The sequence below is a fragment of the Microplitis mediator genome, chromosome 11 (genome assembly GCF_029852145.1).
Source record: "Microplitis mediator isolate UGA2020A chromosome 11, iyMicMedi2.1, whole genome shotgun sequence".
Classification (NCBI taxonomy): Eukaryota; Metazoa; Arthropoda; class Insecta; order Hymenoptera; family Braconidae; genus Microplitis; species Microplitis mediator.
In genome coordinates, this window is record NC_079979.1 from 17,204,958 (window position 1) to 17,223,501 (window position 18,544).

At 30.1% G+C, this 18,544-nt stretch overlaps 4 protein-coding genes across 9 annotated transcripts in view; 2 read left to right on the plus strand and 2 right to left on the minus strand.

The window, feature by feature from the left end:
- Positions 1–4: 4 nt before the first annotated feature.
- Positions 5–12,793, minus strand: LOC130677206 (octopamine receptor beta-1R-like). Its single transcript, XM_057483872.1, has 4 exons — positions 12,017–12,793; positions 9,853–10,777; positions 4,902–5,123; positions 5–3,285 (listed from the first exon to the last, which is right to left on the minus strand). Exons 2-4 carry the CDS (start codon positions 10,575–10,577, stop codon positions 2,979–2,981), a joined length of 1,254 nt encoding a protein of 417 aa, XP_057339855.1. The 5' UTR covers positions 10,578–10,777; positions 12,017–12,793; the 3' UTR covers positions 5–2,978.
- Positions 5,428–9,593, plus strand: LOC130677211 (uncharacterized). Of its 4 annotated transcripts, none has more exons than XR_008991553.1 (7): positions 5,428–5,683; positions 5,763–6,049; positions 7,411–7,510; positions 7,577–7,618; positions 7,805–8,328; positions 8,445–8,776; positions 9,037–9,586. XR_008991553.1 is itself a non-coding variant. In XM_057483884.1 (7 exons), the coding sequence occupies exons 1-7, from the start codon at positions 5,656–5,658 to the stop codon at positions 8,484–8,486; spliced, it is 951 nt and encodes a 316-aa protein (XP_057339867.1). In that variant the 5' UTR covers positions 5,428–5,655; the 3' UTR covers positions 8,487–9,593. The 4 variants fall into 4 exon arrangements, 3 of the variants coding, with proteins under 3 accessions (XP_057339867.1, XP_057339866.1, XP_057339868.1); XM_057483884.1 differs by having other exon boundaries at positions 7,805–8,038; positions 8,111–8,328; positions 8,445–9,593; XM_057483883.1 differs by having other exon boundaries at positions 8,445–9,587.
- The window catches only part of LOC130677192 (rho GTPase-activating protein 26-like), a 23,178-nt gene continuing 16,789 nt past the window's right edge, over positions 12,156–18,544 (plus strand). Inside the window, exon 1 of the mRNA XM_057483844.1 lies at positions 12,156–12,186. Coding sequence (XP_057339827.1) covers positions 12,171–12,186 — 16 coding nt within the window. The 5' untranslated portion in view covers positions 12,156–12,170. The remainder of the gene's footprint in view (positions 12,187–18,544) is intronic.
- The window catches only part of LOC130677205 (branched-chain-amino-acid aminotransferase, cytosolic), a 12,409-nt gene continuing 8,481 nt past the window's right edge, over positions 14,617–18,544 (minus strand). For all 3 annotated transcript variants that reach the window (XM_057483871.1, XM_057483870.1, XM_057483868.1), the window contains exons 2-8: positions 18,419–18,484; positions 17,745–17,855; positions 17,448–17,657; positions 16,841–17,071; positions 15,526–15,832; positions 15,291–15,445; positions 14,617–14,996 (exon numbers count right to left, since the gene is read on the minus strand). In XM_057483871.1, coding sequence (XP_057339854.1) covers positions 14,805–14,996; positions 15,291–15,445; positions 15,526–15,832; positions 16,841–17,071; positions 17,448–17,657; positions 17,745–17,855; positions 18,419–18,439 — 1,227 coding nt within the window. In that variant the 5' untranslated portion in view covers positions 18,440–18,484 and the 3' untranslated portion in view covers positions 14,617–14,804. The remainder of the gene's footprint in view (positions 14,997–15,290; positions 15,446–15,525; positions 15,833–16,840; positions 17,072–17,447; positions 17,658–17,744; positions 17,856–18,418; positions 18,485–18,544) is intronic.

Consider the following 18,544-nt stretch of genomic DNA (forward strand, 5'->3'; position numbering starts at 1 on the left):
ATAAATAACTTGATAAAGAAATAGGTCAATATTCAAAGCTTAAAAAATAAAACAATCGTTAGAATCTGCTTGGAAAAATATACATTTTTTCGAATTACCGAATTTCTTATTAGTCCATCTGTTTTTTCCATAATATATGTTTCATTCAGGAAAAGTATATAATTTTTCATAATAAAAATATGTTTTAATCTTCTGGGCCGTTCATAAAATACATCACGTTAAATTTTCTTTTCAGACCCTCCCCCCCTGTGATTATTGCGTCATAAATGATAGACCCTTTCTCCCGTACATGATATATAGCAATAATTAGTATATAAATTTATATATTTTAGTATATTAATTATTTGTAACAATAAAACTTTAAAAAATAACTAATTTTAAAAAACTGAGAGAAAAATTGCGAAGGTATTTTATGAACGGCCCCTACTGTTAACATTGAATTACATAAATTATATATGACAAAAGTTGTAGAGATTTGCATCATTCATAAAATTTTATTCTTGATAGTAGGACATTAATAGCCTACATATAATTCACTATATTAATTTTTCATTGTTTTAGTACCAAAAGATATTTTCAAAAATTCGATTGTGGAATACAATCTTATTAGAAGACGAATAATACTGCAATAGTCATATTTTTATAAACAAAACTTACTGAAAATAATTTTTGGCACAAAACTGTATTGTGTTATATACAATGAAAGACAAGAAAATTTATATTTATCATTCAAACCGTTAGATTGTCTAGCATACATTTATTGATGTAATATATAAATGTATTAAAAACAAATAAAATGATATTCCTATCGATTGTATTTATATATTTCCATAAGGTTTAATGATAATCACAACAAAGATATGATTGCAATCAATAGGGTAAAAATTTTATTTGTTTTTTTTTTATAATTTGTTATCTATCTTTTGTACAGTGGTCTAACTACTGCTATTCAAATTAAATTTAATCGACGTAGGTCTCCTTTATTTTATTCCTTTCGCATACTTATAAATATAATATCCTTATTCGGTACTAATATGTATTGTAAAATTTGAACTAAGTCAGATTGTCCTTTTCTTAAATTGATACCATTAAATACTGATACTAGTACTTTGTTTATTTTTAGTTCCATAACGATTTGCTTTTGAAGATTAGTATAATTTTTACTTCTTATATCGTATGTATAATTTCTCTGGGTATTAAGATGAAACAACCTTTTGCGAATGAAAGATTATTAATTAGTTTCTACAAGGACAGATACTTTTATTACTTTTTTAAATGCCCTAGTAGTTATAAATTCAATTAAATTCATTCATAGCTAATTAAAAATTATCTAAATTTAATAGAAATTAATTGGTCGATTTCGATGGGTTTGAAAAAAAACCAACAGAAATATATTTTTAATTTTTACGGAATAATTTTGAAAATGGTGTAAATTTAGGAACTCTGACGCAATATCGTATCACAGAAAACAATTATATACAGGAAAAAGAAAAAACAGTTTATTTTTAAATTAAAAAAATTATTGATTAAAATTTCTTACTAATATTGAAATTTTAGTATCCTGTAGACGTAATTCAAACTGTATAAAAATAGTATTTTATATATTTACTACAGATGAGATAGGATGTGAAATGCGAAAATTGACATAGGAACAGCAAGCGAGTATTTTTACACCTGAACATCTTGTAGCTACAGTCGAACTCCATTAACTCGGAAGTTTCCCTTAATCTTGATCCCCACTATGAGCTGCGTTGTCTCCCACTCAATGCTTTATGTTTGTATGTGTCTGTGTATATTTATATATGCATCATTCATGTAGATGTAAGAGCGCATGCGTCATAGTTTACTTCTTAAGGGAGAAGGGGCATTCGTTAACTAGGAAATTCCAAGAAATTTCTGCTCCTCCGTAGACTAACCTCCGAGTTAATGGAGTTACCTACAGAATTCTATTGCGTTTCAATTCAAATTAGTAGCGGTCAGCAAGCGAATTTTACAGTTTAGTGGAAATTTTAACCATATATCGATAGCTGACTAATATTTAATCTGCATGTGACGTTACTATTTTAGATTGTTAGATTTTGTTATTATCTGTAGAAAACATAATATTTTAAAGTAACCTCTGGACAAAATATATGTATCCAGAACAATACATCTTCGGTAGTTTATTAGTTTTAACTTTAAACCCCAAAAAAATCGGGTCAGAAGCTTGCATCAGAATTTGCTTGTTGTTAAGTATGAGCAACTTGACTATATTCCCTTCAGTTCGATAATATAAATGATTTCACAATATCGTGCAAAAAAAAAACACAAATTTCTATCTATTTAAAAAATTGTTAACTCATAAGCTGTAACTCCACAATTAATTTTAATATCCCTGAACTTTTTTACTTTCGATTTGATAAATATATAAATTTTTTTTGTTTAAGTCGATTTTACTAACTAATAATACCTTAAGTAAAAACAATGCTACATATAACTTAACAATATAGTCAACAACTAATATAATAAATATATTTAAAATATACTTTTTAACATTTCAATAAATTATATAAAAAAACTTCATCTTTAGGGGAAGAATATATAATAATCTCTCCATATATTTATGACGTGAAATCATGAAAAGTATCTCTTGTTTAAAAAAAGAGCATCTTACTTTTTTAAAAATTATCCCTCCTACGGCTTACAGTTCATGTATACTATTTTGATAAAATGAAATTCTATATGTTTCATTGATCCTTAATAAAACTATCCAAATTTTGCCGTTTACTCGATCCCATATTTATTGTTATATTGGTATATATTGTGTAAATAATACTATAAAATTTATACTTTCCAAATATTAGTAGAAAATAAACCATATAAGACATTACAAAAAATAAATGGTGAGTCGAGTAAAATGATAACAATTTTCAGACTATCGCCGTAATAAACATTTGGTCTATAAAGAAATTTGTTTTCCTTGGGTTCCTAAACTACATCTAAATACATGCCTCCATGTGTATGTTGGTCATCTCACTTCCTCGAGGCTGATTGTGTATGTGCAACTCCGACGAGGCATTACTGTGAACAAAATCGTGTTTTCTGTGAACTTGCCTCACATCTGGTACAGGTAAAACAAAACCATAACAACTCTCGATAGTTTTACGAAAGGCTGCTCGAAATTCACGATTGAAGTAGGCATAGATAAGTGGGTTAAGAGCACTATTAAAATAGCCTACCCAGAACACTGCTCCAACTACAGTTTTACTACTTTCACACGAGTCACATAACGATGTAATTAAGTACCTGCAAATCAATAATAAATCATTTTAATTTTAATTGGGTCTTTAGGGTATATATTGCTATACTCTCTAAACATGAATTAGTGAAAATTTCATTAATTACGTTAGTGAAGCAGTATTCACTTCATAATCAATGTATTTAAATAACAAATTAGTGAATTCTCACTAATAAATTTAGTACTATAATTTTCACTAGCAAATTAGTGATTTTCACTACTGAACTAGTGATATTTTCATAATTTCTACAAGTGAAACTGTTATTCACTTCTTAATTTATGAATTTCACAATTTCACTAGTAACTTTAACTAGCAAATAATTAAATATTTTACTAGATATAAATATAATTAATAATTATGCTGCTATTTTTAAAAATTTTAATAAAAAACTTTCAAAATAAAAAAAAATAGAAGTACAGAACAATAATATATTTATATGAAGAGTACGTCCATCACAACATCACGGATTTTTTATTTCTTCATCAGTTATTGTTTGGTATCATAACGAATATACTATTTACACTCACGCGATCACATGCGTAGGCCAACGCAGTGGATAGCATGAAAGGATACTTCCTCTAAGTAATGATTCTAATACATTGATCACATTTCAGATCTAATTACAAGTGTCTTATTTTTTTTTTCGCAATATAATATTTTTTTTCACCGATGAAATCAGTGGATTCTCATATTCACTTATCAAATCAGTGAATTCCAATATTCACATATTAATTTAGTGAATATTCACTAATTCTGCGTGGTACAATTATAGCATTGACAATTATAGTTGTCCCATAGAAAGTTTGGGATTTTGCTCTACCGCAATTATTCCTCCTCTACCACAATATTTGGATTTGCGCATGCGCAGAATATCTTTTTCAGAATATTATAATAGAGGGGGAAACTACAATGGTGGGAAAAAATCTCAAGCTTTATCCGGAACGACTATAGTGAATATTCACTTGAAATTAGTGAAAAATCACTATTTCATATTTAGAGAGTATGTCAGTTCATAGATATGATATGTAGTAGTTTTGTAAAGTACACTATGTGTGGAAGCCCTGCTTAAAAAATCCGATAGATTCTTATAGCTGTGTTATAAGGCCTATACTTAACTATAGCAGTTATAGAACTCATTCATCCTTATAAAATCTATGGGAATTTATGAGAATCTATTGGATTGTATGAAATATTTTAAACAGGGAGATAAATACCCCGTGAAAAAGGGGTATTTATACATGGATTCCTATGGGTTCCCATGCAATCTCACATGGATTTTTTTGATAGGGTAACGTGAAATTATTTAAGCAAATAGTCCGTTGATATTTCATAGTCTTTTTCATAGGCATCTACAAAACACGGTAGGCTCGCGCCATGACACTTCACACATACACATGTGTTTGATTTGAACGTGTACTTGGCGCGAGATACTACCGTGTATCCTGATTCTGCAGAAAGGTTCAGAAATTAACCAATTTTGTTATTGTGTTCGAGGTAACGTAGGGTTCGACAGTCGTTAATTTTTGTAAAAAAGCTTCAACTGTTTTGAAAACAAATATATAAGAGATCGTCATCTTATGCAAATTGTTTGTCAAAGTGTCTCGCAGTTCATAAAATCATTACCAGAAAAAAAATGGAAGCCAACAAGCTAGAAATGCAGACATGATAATTCCAAGAGTTCTTGCTGCTTTTCTTTCTCGCTTCATTTTATTGCTATTAGCAATTTGTGGTTCTTCCATCTGTGAATCAGATACCGATGGCTCTACAGGTGGTAGGGATCCTAAACCTGCTGCTATTCCATTTATCTGAAGATGTTTGTTTAGCAATAATGCGGCCACCTTACTCCTGAAACGAAACAAAAAAAAACAATTAATTAAATATAGAACATATGAACTTGTTAATGCTATATGAATTGATAAGTAATCGCCTGCGACTCAGGCAGCCAACTTTACCCTGGTCTGAAATCGTTTTGTTTTATCAGCTTCCAAACAAATCGACTAAAGACGAATGTTTTAATGGAAATGGTGATGCAATGGAATAAATTACAGCGGAATTTAAAAAATGAGATTTATTCTTAGCACATTAATGCATTATTATACATCTTTAGTTAAAATACAATATAACTTTCGTACCTTAATCAGTTATTGCAATAAACGAGATGACATTTATTATTTTTGTCAGACACTATCAAGAAACCTATTTATTGTTCGTGCGTTTTATTGTGAAAAAGCATGACATTATGAGTCGTAAAAATTTGAATTGACAGTTAATGATATGATTAGTTTATAGAACGAAAAAAACCTGTACACTTTATGCAGTCAGTTTCTTTAATAAGTAATAATGTTTTACGAAATATTAAATTCATAAGTGAAAAAAAATGAATTTTGTTTATATTTATTTTTTAAGTTAGTAATGATAAATATGTTAACAATTTAGTGATGTCGATAACTAAATAATATTAATCTTACAAGGATTGTTTTTCAGTTTTTTTGAAAGATATACCAATATTTTCATCCGAATATACAGAAAAAAAATTAATTTCCTCTAATGGGCATACAAAAACCTATTCAAGGGTATCGGGTATCCCAGAGGAAAATAAGCATACATATAAGCCATTTAATATGTCGAAAAAAGGCGAAAATTTATCAAACTCTCAGACTCTTGAACTGCGGGCCGACATGTCGAAATCCCAATGCAATCATACTAAACGAGCAATTGTGAAATCACGGAGTACGAAGTTTGTTATCGCACTGAAAAGATTAGCGAGGAAGGTTTGTGTTACTTCTTTTCCAAATATTAACAGTCACTGAATAAAAAAATCGGTCTATCAGTTGACCCTGCGGGCCAGCCCTAAAACTTCCCGCTGTTTTCGAGCTCACCATTTTTTCTCCAACGATATCTCTCAAACGAATTGATCGATTGAGACGGTTAAGGTGGCAATCGACGCGTTTTATAAAGTTCTAAAGCTGATCAAATTTTGAATTCGATTTATTGAGTCGTTTTTGAGATATTTCAGAAAAAATAAAAAAATTTTTTTTTTTTAATTCTTTCGACAACGGTTTCTCTTGAACGAATGAATCGATTTTGATGGTTGAGGTGGCATTCGACGCGGCTTATAAAGCTTCAGAGCCCAGTCGATTTTGAAATCAATCCATCGAGCACATTAAAAGTTATCAAAAAAAACAATTTTAAAAAAATTTTATTTTTGGAATATTTCTGAACGAGCCCTACCGATCAAGCTCAATTTTTTTACAGCTTCAAGATATTGACAAGTCGCGTCGAATGACACCTTAAAGTTCAAAATCGGTTTATCCGTTCAAAAGATACAGGTATTTACATACGTACGTACGTACATACATACGTACATACATACACTCGGACAGCATCTTGAAATTAGTCAGAATAGCTTTCTAGGACGTCAAAACGTCGACATCTGATGAAAATTCGATTTTCGTAAATCGAACCGAAACCAATAACTTCCCGAATTTTTGAAAATTTTCAATTTTCTTAGCGGGAAGTTAAAAATTAACTATAGTCAAATCTATTATTGGTAAAAATAGAGAGATAACGAGAGGCAACGAGTAACACTGCACTGTAAATTTACGGTAAAACTTTGCATGTTAAAATAAAAACATCCTACTTTTTGTTCAGTTAATTATTAATTAAAAAATAGAGTCATAAATTATATTTTGTCAATCGATATAGTTAGTTGATCATGGTTGACAGTTAATTCATTAGTCGTAGTCACTCGTTGAGAGCCCAGAAGATTTACGAGTTTATTTTATCAATAAGGGTGTGCTAGAAAACTACGCGTTAATTATTATAGGTGAGTTGTGAGTCCAGGGAGCTTGCACGTAATTATCATGTGTGAAAAAAAACTATCAGTGGGTGTGTGTGTATGAGAGTTAATTTAACGTAACAAAGCTCTAAGTCTAAACTCCGGTACCGGAAGACAGAGATAGACACTTCTAGTGGCACCCTGAATTTTAGGTCACTAGGGTGACGAGTTCGTCTCTTCCGGGAAAGCCCCCTCCCCTCATAGGTTTAATTAATTGAATAATTTTAATCCATCAAAAATATCTCAAAACAAATTTAATTACTAGCTAAAGTCATTTTATTAAATAATTTGTAGAAACGTCAATTTATTTCTGATCGAAATAATCATCAATTGAATCGTGATCTTATCATTCGATTAAAAAAGTCTATGTTCAGAACGAATACATATTTCAGAGGTTTGTATATTTTATCACAAAATACATTTCAACGCATCAACCAATTTGTTATTATACTTTTTCTAGATGATCTGGATAATTCGGAGAGTACAACACCAAAGTCTACAGGTAAATTATTAGTACATTGTTTAGCGAGTAGGCTAGGTGAGTCTTTATACCGATCGTTAATTGGCCATTTAGGGTTTGCCTTACAGATAAGGCGCGAAAATCAGACATGCGTTGAATAAAGAAAATTGATTCATGTTTTTAAAAGGAAAAAAGTGTATTAGACCGATAATTAATTTTCTTTCGTAGGAGAAAATGAAGAAACATCAGAGGGAAATCCACAGTCAAGTACTGAAGTTATGACGTCAAGTGAAGAATCACCAAAAAATGAAAGTTCACCTCAAGCAATGAGTGAAAATGAAGTGAACTCCGAGAATAATGGAATAGAAAACTTACACAGAAATGAGACAAAAGTAATTCCAGCTATAACTTCTAATTCTGAAGATGATATATCATCTGATGAGATATGGGGATCAATGCTGGGTAATAATGAAGAAGAATCAAATGAAAAGTTATCAACAATAGGAAAAATAAAGAATTTACTCGCTAATTCAGGGGATTACATGACGGCAGTGTTATTGAGACTCCTCAAAGATCGTTTAAACAAATTCAATATCGGAAAACAATTTTGGGAAAAAGTTAATAAAATATCATATGAGAAAAACGTTGATCGCAGTACAGCTATGCAGATATTGATGAACAAGTTACAGAATATATTTGGTAAAAAATTTCGCGAGAAGCTCATTGCTCTATTGAAGAAGTTAGTAAATAGTGTAAGTGTTTACTTATGATCACTGAGTCTTTCTCTTTGAATATAGTTCATAGTTAATAATTTCACTGTTCAGTGAAAAGTTATTGATTACGTAATTTATTCTTGCTTGTTAAGCAGATTAAACAAAACTTATTGGGAACCTTAAACTTCTTTGGATGATTATCAATTATCACACATCACAAAGTTCGCAAAAGTAGATCATGACGACAATGTGACCTGTAAGCCTCGACATTTCTCCTATCTTTGACCCTTTAATTTTAATTGGACTCTCACGTGAAATATAAGTACATGTCCCAGCACAAAAGCAAAAAAATTACTGCGGATAATGATGAGAATTTTTTTTCATTTCATTTGTTTTATTCGTGATTCTTTCACTTAAAACAGTCTGAAAATGGATCCTTTTAAGTAATTATTTTTATTTATAATTGGCTGTACGAAAAAAACTGATGGTAAGTATTTTATAAATACAAAAGCTTGTGTATTATAATGGCCATTATAATAATTTAGATCCAACTAGATCTAATCAGATCTTTGAAGACCTGATTTTTCAATCATTTCGATCTACTATGAACAAAGTAGATCTATTTAAATTAATTCAGATACTTGAAGGTCTTTTTAGATCTACAATTTTTGAAAACTTTTTTTATAAAGCTCCTAAAAATCGGAGTTTTGAGTTTTTCAGTCTAGTGATTTCCGATTTTTTCTCTAGATCGTAGATCTAAAAGATTGAAAAATCAGACCTCTGCAAATTTTAACCGAATGCAGGACTTAGATCGCCATCATTCTTTCCCAGGTAAACAAAACAATATAAGTAGTAATTATTTAGACGATATAATATATTTGTATATAAGAATATGTAGATAAAGAATAAAAAAGTTGTGTTGATAATTGTGATAAAACAGGAATTTATTTAAAACAAACATTTTTCATGTACTAAATAAGTAGAGAAGCTAATAATCATTTTGAACATTTTAGCTCTGTGAATTACTCTTGAAACTTTTAATTGTCTTGGTGCTCATTGAGCTCAGCGGTTTTCCTAACGACGAGCATTTTCAAGAAGTCGAAAAGTTGAGATATTCTATTTTTAAAATTAGTCTCTTTGAGTTAATAGGCTAGCAAACATGGTGGTGAAAAATAAAAAAATTCAAGATTTCTTAAAATTAATTCGATTTCAAACACAAATAAAGAATTAAATACTGTATTCTTTTATCAAATAATGAATCGATAGATTATCATTATTTGATCAGCTCAATTATTTCTTTTAATTAATTTGTTCGATCCCTATATATAAAGTTGGTGCATTATACGTTAATCTCGCTTAGATTTTCCTCAATTGACTGCCTGGTCTGCATCCGCAGATCCAGTAAAAAAAAATTATAAAATTATAAATCATTCACCGTCGCATTATTAAAAAATTATAATTCTTTTTTTTTAAATTAAAAGTTTGGCGGGAAAGTCACAAAGTATTTAATAATTACTATTTATCCATTTTAAGTCTTGCAAAATTTAAACTTCATATTCTTACCGGTATAAAAGTCTTTCTTGACGATCTGCTTCTCTGTATATTTTATAATACATTGCAATCATGATTATTCCTGGTACCCAAAAGCTGACACATGAACTGACCACAGCATAAGGTTTGTTTACTTGAAACATACATAAGTCTGGATTTTTTTTACGATACTCAAGATGTTCAGGCGTCGTATACCAGCCAGCAAAAATTGGAACGAAACTTATGATCGTCGGTGAACACCAGACAAAGCTCAGCATGGTTCCCAATCGTAAGTTGGTCATTATCGATGGATAATCTAGAGGCTGAACTATTGCATAGTAGCGATCAACACTTATACAGCATAAATGAAGAATAGATACAGTGCTGAAGAATACATCAAGTGAATTCCATACATCACACATGAAGTAACCAAAGAGCCAACGGCCAGAGAGCTCAACGCTGGCATTAAAAGTCATTGCAAAAATTGCTACAAGCATATCTGCTAGAGCTAGTGAAACTACGAAGTAATTAGTGATAATACGAAGTTTATGATGTTGCATCACTGACACTATCACTAGTAGATTGCCAAACAGTGCAGCAATTATTATAAAACTCATCACTATTGCTTTTATAATGAAAAAAATGACATTTTCGAAGTCTTTCAAGTAATTCGGAGACGATAAACTTTTGTTTGTATCAAATGAAGTTAACAAATTATCAGCAGTATTATTGCTTCGCGGTATCAAGTTCACTGCCATTTTTATAAACGTCAACAATTAGTCTTGTAACGAATAATTTTAAGTCTTTCTCGCACACTTTTATAGATTTTCATGTTATTGGAATTTATCATTGTCATAAATTCTTTTCAATAAGGATTATTCTAGAATAAGTTTCCAAATATTTCATCCTATTTGAAGAATTACTTGCAGCAAAGTAGAATGTGAAGTTTTATAATATGCTGTGAACAGAAAAAGAAAATAATTATATAAAATTTTTATTTTAATAAATGTTCATTACAAAAAAATATGTTCTCTTTTAAAATATAGTTAAAATATATAGTAATTTTTAGGGGAGGGAGAGGCAAAAGGGGGTACTTAAGAAAATATAATATATACGCTAAATCTTTTTTTTTTTAATGATATTCAAAGTAAATAGAAGAAATTTTCAGTTACCGTTAAAAAAAAAAAAATTTCTGAATTTTACACGAATTTGATTAAGTTGAATTTTTTTTTAAGTAATTTACATAAAGAAAAATTAAATTTACATGTTTATTGGACACAAAAGAAGAAAAAAATTTTTACTAGTTTTTATCATAAAACAAATGTCATTAATATTTTTCAACTGACAATTGATTTTTGAAAAAGTTTACAAAAAAAAATTCAAAGTAACGCTTAATTATATTTACAGAAGTGATTTTGGAATGTTTAAAAACCATTTAAAATATAAAATTTTTTTTTATCAAATTTTGGGAGTACCCCGTTTTGCCTACCCTACCCCTTTGCCTCCCCCTTCCCCTATATAAGAGAATAAAAAATTATTATCAATATACTATTCTCATGAACATGACACGAAAATATACATTAAAATAAATATATGAAATACGACACACGCGCGCTTGTATGCGAAAATGTACGCTAGTTTTTTATTACTTTACATTGAAAGAGCCTGAGAAATGATTTCGGATAATAAGAAGATTAAATTTAAAAAAAGTTAAATGAAAGCACAGAGCAGATTTCATCGAGATGACATCGACATGGGTCTGTCGAAGGTCTAGGACTCTAATAATTTTTTTCCTCTTATATTTTTTAATATTTTACATTGAAAGAGCCTGAGAAATGATGTCGGATGATAATCAGAAGATTAAATAAAAAAAAAATATTAAATTGACAGACAGAGCAAATGAAATCGATTATGGTTCTTCCGAAGGTCTAGGACTCTAAGAAGAAAAGAAGAAAACAAATTGCGGCTTCAAAATTCCTCAACCATATGAACGTAAACACTTCTATATATAATTCTCATCACTATTAAAGTTTCTGTTACGTCATCTATCGTAGGAAATTTTCAGAAAATTTATAATTAGGAATTCTAAATTGTTATTAATAATCGTTTCGATAAAAAGAAAACAATGTCAAATCAATACATTAACCAATGTCTGACATTCACAATACGAATTTTAATAATGTAAGTACATACTTACCGACATAATATGTTAATACGATATGTATTCGCGAAGTTAGTTTAGTCTATTGTCTATTCACCGAACAATTGGTTTCATTACTTTGGTGCGGGTACAATTTCCTCAGATCTTTTCTATACTATATCAAAAGTTTGAAGGTTCATATCATTCATTTATGAGAAATTTTAAAGGTAATATATACATATATGTATTTATAAAAGTTTTAATCACTTATAAAATTAATTCGGTTATTTTTTAAACACTAAGGATTTTCAAAATCAATGGCGATTTACTATGGTTCATAACCTCACATAAAAAAACTTCTCACAAGTTAAAAATAGCCCGTATGACGTTTTTATATTCATCAGATTCTGATTTTGACTTATAAATGGAATATTGATTATTTTTTTCACTTTAGCCTAGTGATAAAGTGTTGAAATATCTTATGAGGAGTTTTACTGGATGAAAAAATATTTAAAACACTATCACAGGAAACAATATTGAATATTTTTTTTTATAAATGCTGCACTATGAGTAATGAAAATTAATGGTTCCTTGTTTTTCGTTTCGTTTACTGTACTCATGTGCGAGTCATGTGTATAATTTACTAATCACTATGTAGTTCACACAGATGTCAAGGCCGGAATGAACTGCGGTTGATCATGTCTACAATATCCTTCCCTCTTACCACCGGCGCAACCCTCTTTCAGACTCATCTACCCTCTATCGTCAGTATAAAGTCTTCTACAAGTCTATATTATTTTAATTTTATCGAAAAAAAAAAGTTTTTCCTTACAAAAAATTTTCCACAACTTTTTACTTAAAAACTTTTCCCTATAAGTATTAGTCCAATAACAAAATTATAAATCCAATGGCATTCTGTTTCCCTGCTGTTGAAATCCTGTAGCTTTTGAAAAAAAACTTTTTTTTTTTAAAGTATCTTAACAGTGGTTACTACTCTGGTGGAAATTTTAGGAATTTTCTCTGAAAATCTCAGTTCCAAAGTTCTAAAGACTTTTTCAGAGATTTTCAGAGAAAATTCACAAAAATTTCCACCAGGGCAGATATTTTCGGCTGAATTATTTTCGGAAACAAAATCTCTAAATACAAGATATAGACTGCACATTGATGCACCCCGTTCGGGATGAATGTCAGAAAGATCTCTGTGATATCAAAAAGATACCATAATTTTTTAGATAACTTTATGATACCAAGAAAATGACTTTCTGACATTCATGCCGAGCGGGACTACTGTCTAATCTAGCGAAGTGCGACTTAATTTTTTGATAATATTCGTTTGTTTAAGAAAAAAACACCAAAGTTTCCATTTACTGCACAAGTACAACAAAGATACGATCGTGGACTTGAGTGTAATAGAGAAAAGTGCGAACCCCTCTTGTAAAGTAAACATTTTGGACCTTACAACGAATTTTTATAATGTTTCGATCCAAAAGTTTTTAGCGGGTTGCAGAAGACTTAAATTTTCTTCACAGTCGATGGGGTCGATAGTTCGAGTCCATCATACGCCAGAAAAAATAAAGATTTTTTTTTCTACTGACTTAGAGAATAGATCTTTAGTGGATACTGAGTTGTACAGTTGTACGAAGAGTTAATTTATATTATTTCGAACAACTCCACAAAGTTTCAAAACGTTTAAAATTTGTCCACCTCACCGTCCCTCTGCTCTTAAACTATTAGTCTTCTTTTTTATTGAAACAATCACGGTAAACATATACGAATGTACCATAAACTAAGTTTTTTGTTATAATTCGTTAACCGTGATCAAAATATCCTGTCCTTGGGCTTCTAACTGTGTTACACAGTTACGAACTTAACGAGCGGTTGAGCTTTTAACTGTGTTTACACAGCTACGGGCTTGAGGAGTAAGTGGGCTAGCAGACCAGAGACCAATTGGACCAACTCATAGAGCCTTTGATATATATAGTTAATCTATACATACCAAAAGCAGTGTAGGAAGTCTGTGTACCGATGTCCTGGATGCCTGTAGTGGATATTCACATTGAACCGAGGGTATATATAGTATATCTATGTTACTTGAGGGGTTGTGTGGGGTGTAATGGAAGCCGGCCAGCAATTCATGTATACCTATATTTACATGCACGAGCGAGTCTCCTAAGGGGAACCCGGGTATGGTTGTCTCACGGGTTGGTTGTCACAGCGGTCAAAACAGAAGACTTAACGAACTAATTACGAACATTGATCGGCGTCGAGAAGGAGGTGATTCCTTCGCGATTCTTTGACACCGGTGACCGCTGTGACAACGAACCCAACGAGTCGCAGGTTTATGCAGAATACAGGATATAAATCGTCTGCCGTAATTAGAAATGATTATCAACATAAAAGCTGTTCATTATAAATTTTATTAATTCAATAATTAATAGAGACTGTTTACAGATTGATTGAGTCTTGCAATAAGAAGTTAATTCGCTGTTACTTCTATTTTATAATTATTTTTAAAAAAATAATATCGACATAACGTTTATTTATTCACTTCAATGAATATATGCAGAAAAAATAGAATAAAAATTAACAAATGAACAAAATTCAAGTAAACATATTTACAGTTGTGATAGAGACGGGGCTTCATTACATTATTGATAATTATTTACAATGTCTCTTTATTATTATCAATATCAAAATTATAAAAAAAATAGAGGATTTGACTATAATATATCAAGTAATTACATTATTTTTGTGTATGTCGATCTTTTAGATCGCATTGTTAACTATTCAGAATAAACTGAACTTTTCGGATTGGCCTAACATAAAAAAGAATGAAATTCTTGTACTAGTCGATTTTCAACACCCATGGATGATTGGGTACACATCCATATTGAATGTCTAAAAGAGTCTTGAGAAACATCTGATGGATAGGGTTTAATTGATCCAGTGTTGGTATGTATAAAACCTCATCGAGAAAACTAATGCTAGATATTGGGCTGACCACACAGGCAGTTCCCGCTCCAAACATTTCTAGTATCTGAAATAAATGTATATGTTAAAATATAGATTTATTAATATTTCGCCTCAATAGAGTTTGTTTATGTATTGATCTACATTTGTTTTAGTTCCGCTGCAGATAATTTTTTTCTTATTGTCTCAGTAATCTGAGTAGGAACAATGGATAAAACTTTATAATAATATTTATTTTTATACTAAAATTTGTAGTAGATTATTCAAAAGTGTAGATAAAGATTTATTTATGACACGACTAGTTCTCGTTGGTTTATTCTTCTTATATATGTACATAAAAATATGACTTATAATTTCTTACCCTTTTTTCAGAATTTAAATGGCACACTTGTTCCATCGTTATATTTTTTTCCGTTACTTTGAACTGATTCCATTCTATAGCCAAATTTAAAATTGATTTTCTCGTAATTCCAGGAAGAATTAAACCGTTTAACGGCGGAGTTATCAATTCTTTTTCTACAGCAGATAAATTTATTTTGTTTATTATTATATCCTAGAAATCTATTAATGGCGGTGTCATTGCATGCGACTCTTACCTCCTTCATCGTTTATAATAAACATGAAAATATTCATCGTTCCAACTTCAGTTAATTGCATATCTTCTCCATAAAGCCATAAAACTTGCTGAAGACCTTTTTCTTCTGCCTTCTCTTGAACATGAATCGTTGGTGCATAATTGCTACCCACTTTACGATCACCACAGCCACCGGGCCATGCTCTTGTAAAATTCGGGTCAGCAAGAAGCGATATACCTTTGGGGGCTTTATTGTGAAAATAGGATCCAACTGGACAAAGAATAGCATAGAAGAGCGCGGAACGAGATGTTGCAACTCCCAATGTAGGCTACATTGTTACAATAACAATAAATTAATAATAAAAAAGCTTATTTTTTTATCTTATACATTTTTTTTCTGTATTTTTATTTGTTTAATCAACTGGCCTATAGCTATCTCAATGCGACCTTGTCTTTCTCGAAAATAAGAATAAATAATCGACATTGCGTGTTTGATTGCGTCACTTTTAATATGATGAAAACTATAAAGATATTGATAGATGTTAACAAGTGTTATTACTCGAATATCAGCAAAGTATGCAAAAATTTCGTTTTACACTGAGAGATAAAAAATCTTTTCGTATCATTGTATACTCTTACCACAAGAAATTATGCTATTAAAAATTTTAAATTTAATATATTTTTGGCGCAAAAATTTGAAGATTACATTTAAAATAGTTTAGTTAATTGAAGAAACTTAAGTTTATTTGAAGATATTTTAATCGTTTTAAACAAATATGAAAACGAAACAAAGATTAAAAGTTGAGATTTACAATTTTGTACACAGAAAAAAAAATACTATTTTTCAAACAAGAATTTCTTGGTCCAAGAAATCCGTTCAAAATATTTATTTTATTATTATTAATTATCAATTTCTTGAGAGAAGAGCATGAAATTTATTTTTGTTATTATATGAATTTGATATCATAATATGAGTAAACAAAAGAATAGCTTTACTTGAATTAAATAAAAATTATTTCCTTCAATTCTACGAATTCTTGAGACAAAATTATATATTCTTGAAAATTATCAAGAATATACGTTCTTGTATCAAGTAAATGTTCTTGATAAAAGTATTTTTTTTTCTCAGTGTAATGAAAAAATATAAGTAAAGCTAGAAAATAATTAATTTTTACATTACCAGTTAAAATTTTATTGATAATATTAAATAAAAATATAATAATCTAACGATTTCTTATGTTTACACCAGGCTTTTTGCATCACTGAGATATATTTTTAATGGCCTTTGTCCACCTCTATTATTGTTATGAGATTGCAACATTATCAATTATACTTACATCCACACCAATAAGAGTAGGTCTTATGTATAAGCTAGCAGTTTCACAATGTGGTACCCATTCCTGATCAATACTGATTAACCTGGTTAAACATTTTATGAATTCTGTTCTATTAAACGTCGGTAGACCCAATCGTTGAGCTGAGAGATTCATTCTTTCCATGTTTAGTTCGGGACGAAACAACCGGATCTTATCATCTTTTCCACGATAAGCTTTCATGCCTTCAAATACCTAAAACAATTGTTGCAACATATTTTCTAAACTGCATTTCATGTGATAATTACACGGAGAAATTATTCTCATTTGAAATGCTATGGTGTCATAGTCAATCCGGGCCATGTTGACCTTCCCACTATGGCCACAGTAATTTTTCCATGCGTTTATTTGAGATTCCGTGGGAAGGCCAACATGGTCCGGTTTGAGAATGACACCATAGCATTTCAAACAACAATAATTTCTCCGTGTATGAAAATTTTTATTGTTAACAATTAAACTAATTATTAAAAAGTGAGCTTTTTTATAAATTTATATGAGAAATTTGGTACGAAATAATTAAGCTTTCAATCATTAACTTTATTTTTTCATGATAAAATATTAATAATTTTACTTGTACGGCGTAGTGTAAAGCTTTGCATGCTGGGTGCAAAACTAAGTTTTCCAAAGGAGTGATTTCTGGTGTTTGCCATCCTCCTAAATCTTCATGAAAAAAAACTTTGAACATGTGATCGGTAAAGAATTTTCCAAATACCAAATCCCGAACATCCGGTTTTGGTTGGAGTAAATTTGGTGGCGCCAAACGGACCGATATGTCTGCATACTATAACATAAATATTAAAATATTAGTTTAAATTATAATCTACTAAGGTCTGAGTATAAAAATTATCTTGCAAAATCAAGTATCTACTTTGAACGAATTCTCTAACTCCGGTTGAGGGCGTGCTTTATCTTGGATTTTTAATGATGAACTGAATCTTACATTTTTCATATAGTTAAGCAAACTTCCATTGAAAATAACCTGGAATTTAATAATACAAGCAGTTTTACTTAAGTAAAATTATAAAGAAAATTTATTTAGAAACTAAATGAATATGAAAGACGGTTAATCTTGTGGACCAGCCCCAGAACAGCCCGTACAAGAGCGCACGTGTCTTAAAGATCTTTGAGCTCCAAAAAAGCAATTGAAACCCTGGTGGAAACTTTTCGGACTTTTCTCTGAAAAAGTCTTCAGAACTTTAGAACTGAGTTTTTCAGAGAAAATTCTTAAAAATTTCCACCAGGGAAATCTCAGACTGGTCCAAGAAGTCAATCGTTGTTCATTCCCAGGAAAAAAGTTTGGAAATGCTTAGATCAAATTTGATCAGGTCTGATCAAATTTTATGTATGAAGGTATGAACAGATCTGATTTGATTTGTTCAGATCAAAGTAGATTTAGGCTGATATAACTTTCTACTTAAAAATCAGTCTGTCTAGATCTGAACAAATATAATTTGATCTAGGCAGATATAGACAAAATGCAGATCTAAACTTATTTTCCCGGGTTTTATTGACCTATTTTATAAAATTAATAATTTAACATACTTTACGTTTAATTTGAACCATGATGTTTCTAAAAGAAGAAGTTCCTCTCTCAGGCGATGATTTTTTCTGCATCAATAAATTAAATATTAATATGGAGATATTGTCATCATTAAATGTACTAAAGTA

What these genes read in the sequence shown, in the direction of transcription:
- LOC130677211 (XM_057483883.1), top strand. Translation starts at nt 5,656, where the DNA reads ATGAATTTTGTTTATATTTATTTTTTAA. An exon ending in TGTTTATATTTATTTTTTAA is followed by an intron (nt 5,684 to 5,762) that starts GTTAGTAATGAT and finishes ATTGTTTTTCAG; the next exon opens with TTTTTTTGAAAGATATACCA. An exon ending in TGAAAAGATTAGCGAGGAAG is followed by an intron (nt 6,050 to 7,410) that starts GTTTGTGTTACT and finishes AATAATTTGTAG; the next exon opens with AAACGTCAATTTATTTCTGA.
- LOC130677206 (XM_057483872.1), bottom strand. Translation starts at nt 10,577, where the DNA reads ATGGCAGTGAACTTGATACCGCGAAGCAATAATACTGCTGATAATTTG. An exon ending in CAAGAAAGACTTTTATACCG is followed by an intron (nt 5,124 to 9,852) that starts GTAAGAATATGA and finishes GTTTCGTTTCAG; the next exon opens with GAGTAAGGTGGCCGCATTAT. An exon ending in TGGCTTCCATTTTTTTTCTG is followed by an intron (nt 3,286 to 4,901) that starts GTAATGATTTTA and finishes ATTGATTTGCAG; the next exon opens with GTACTTAATTACATCGTTAT.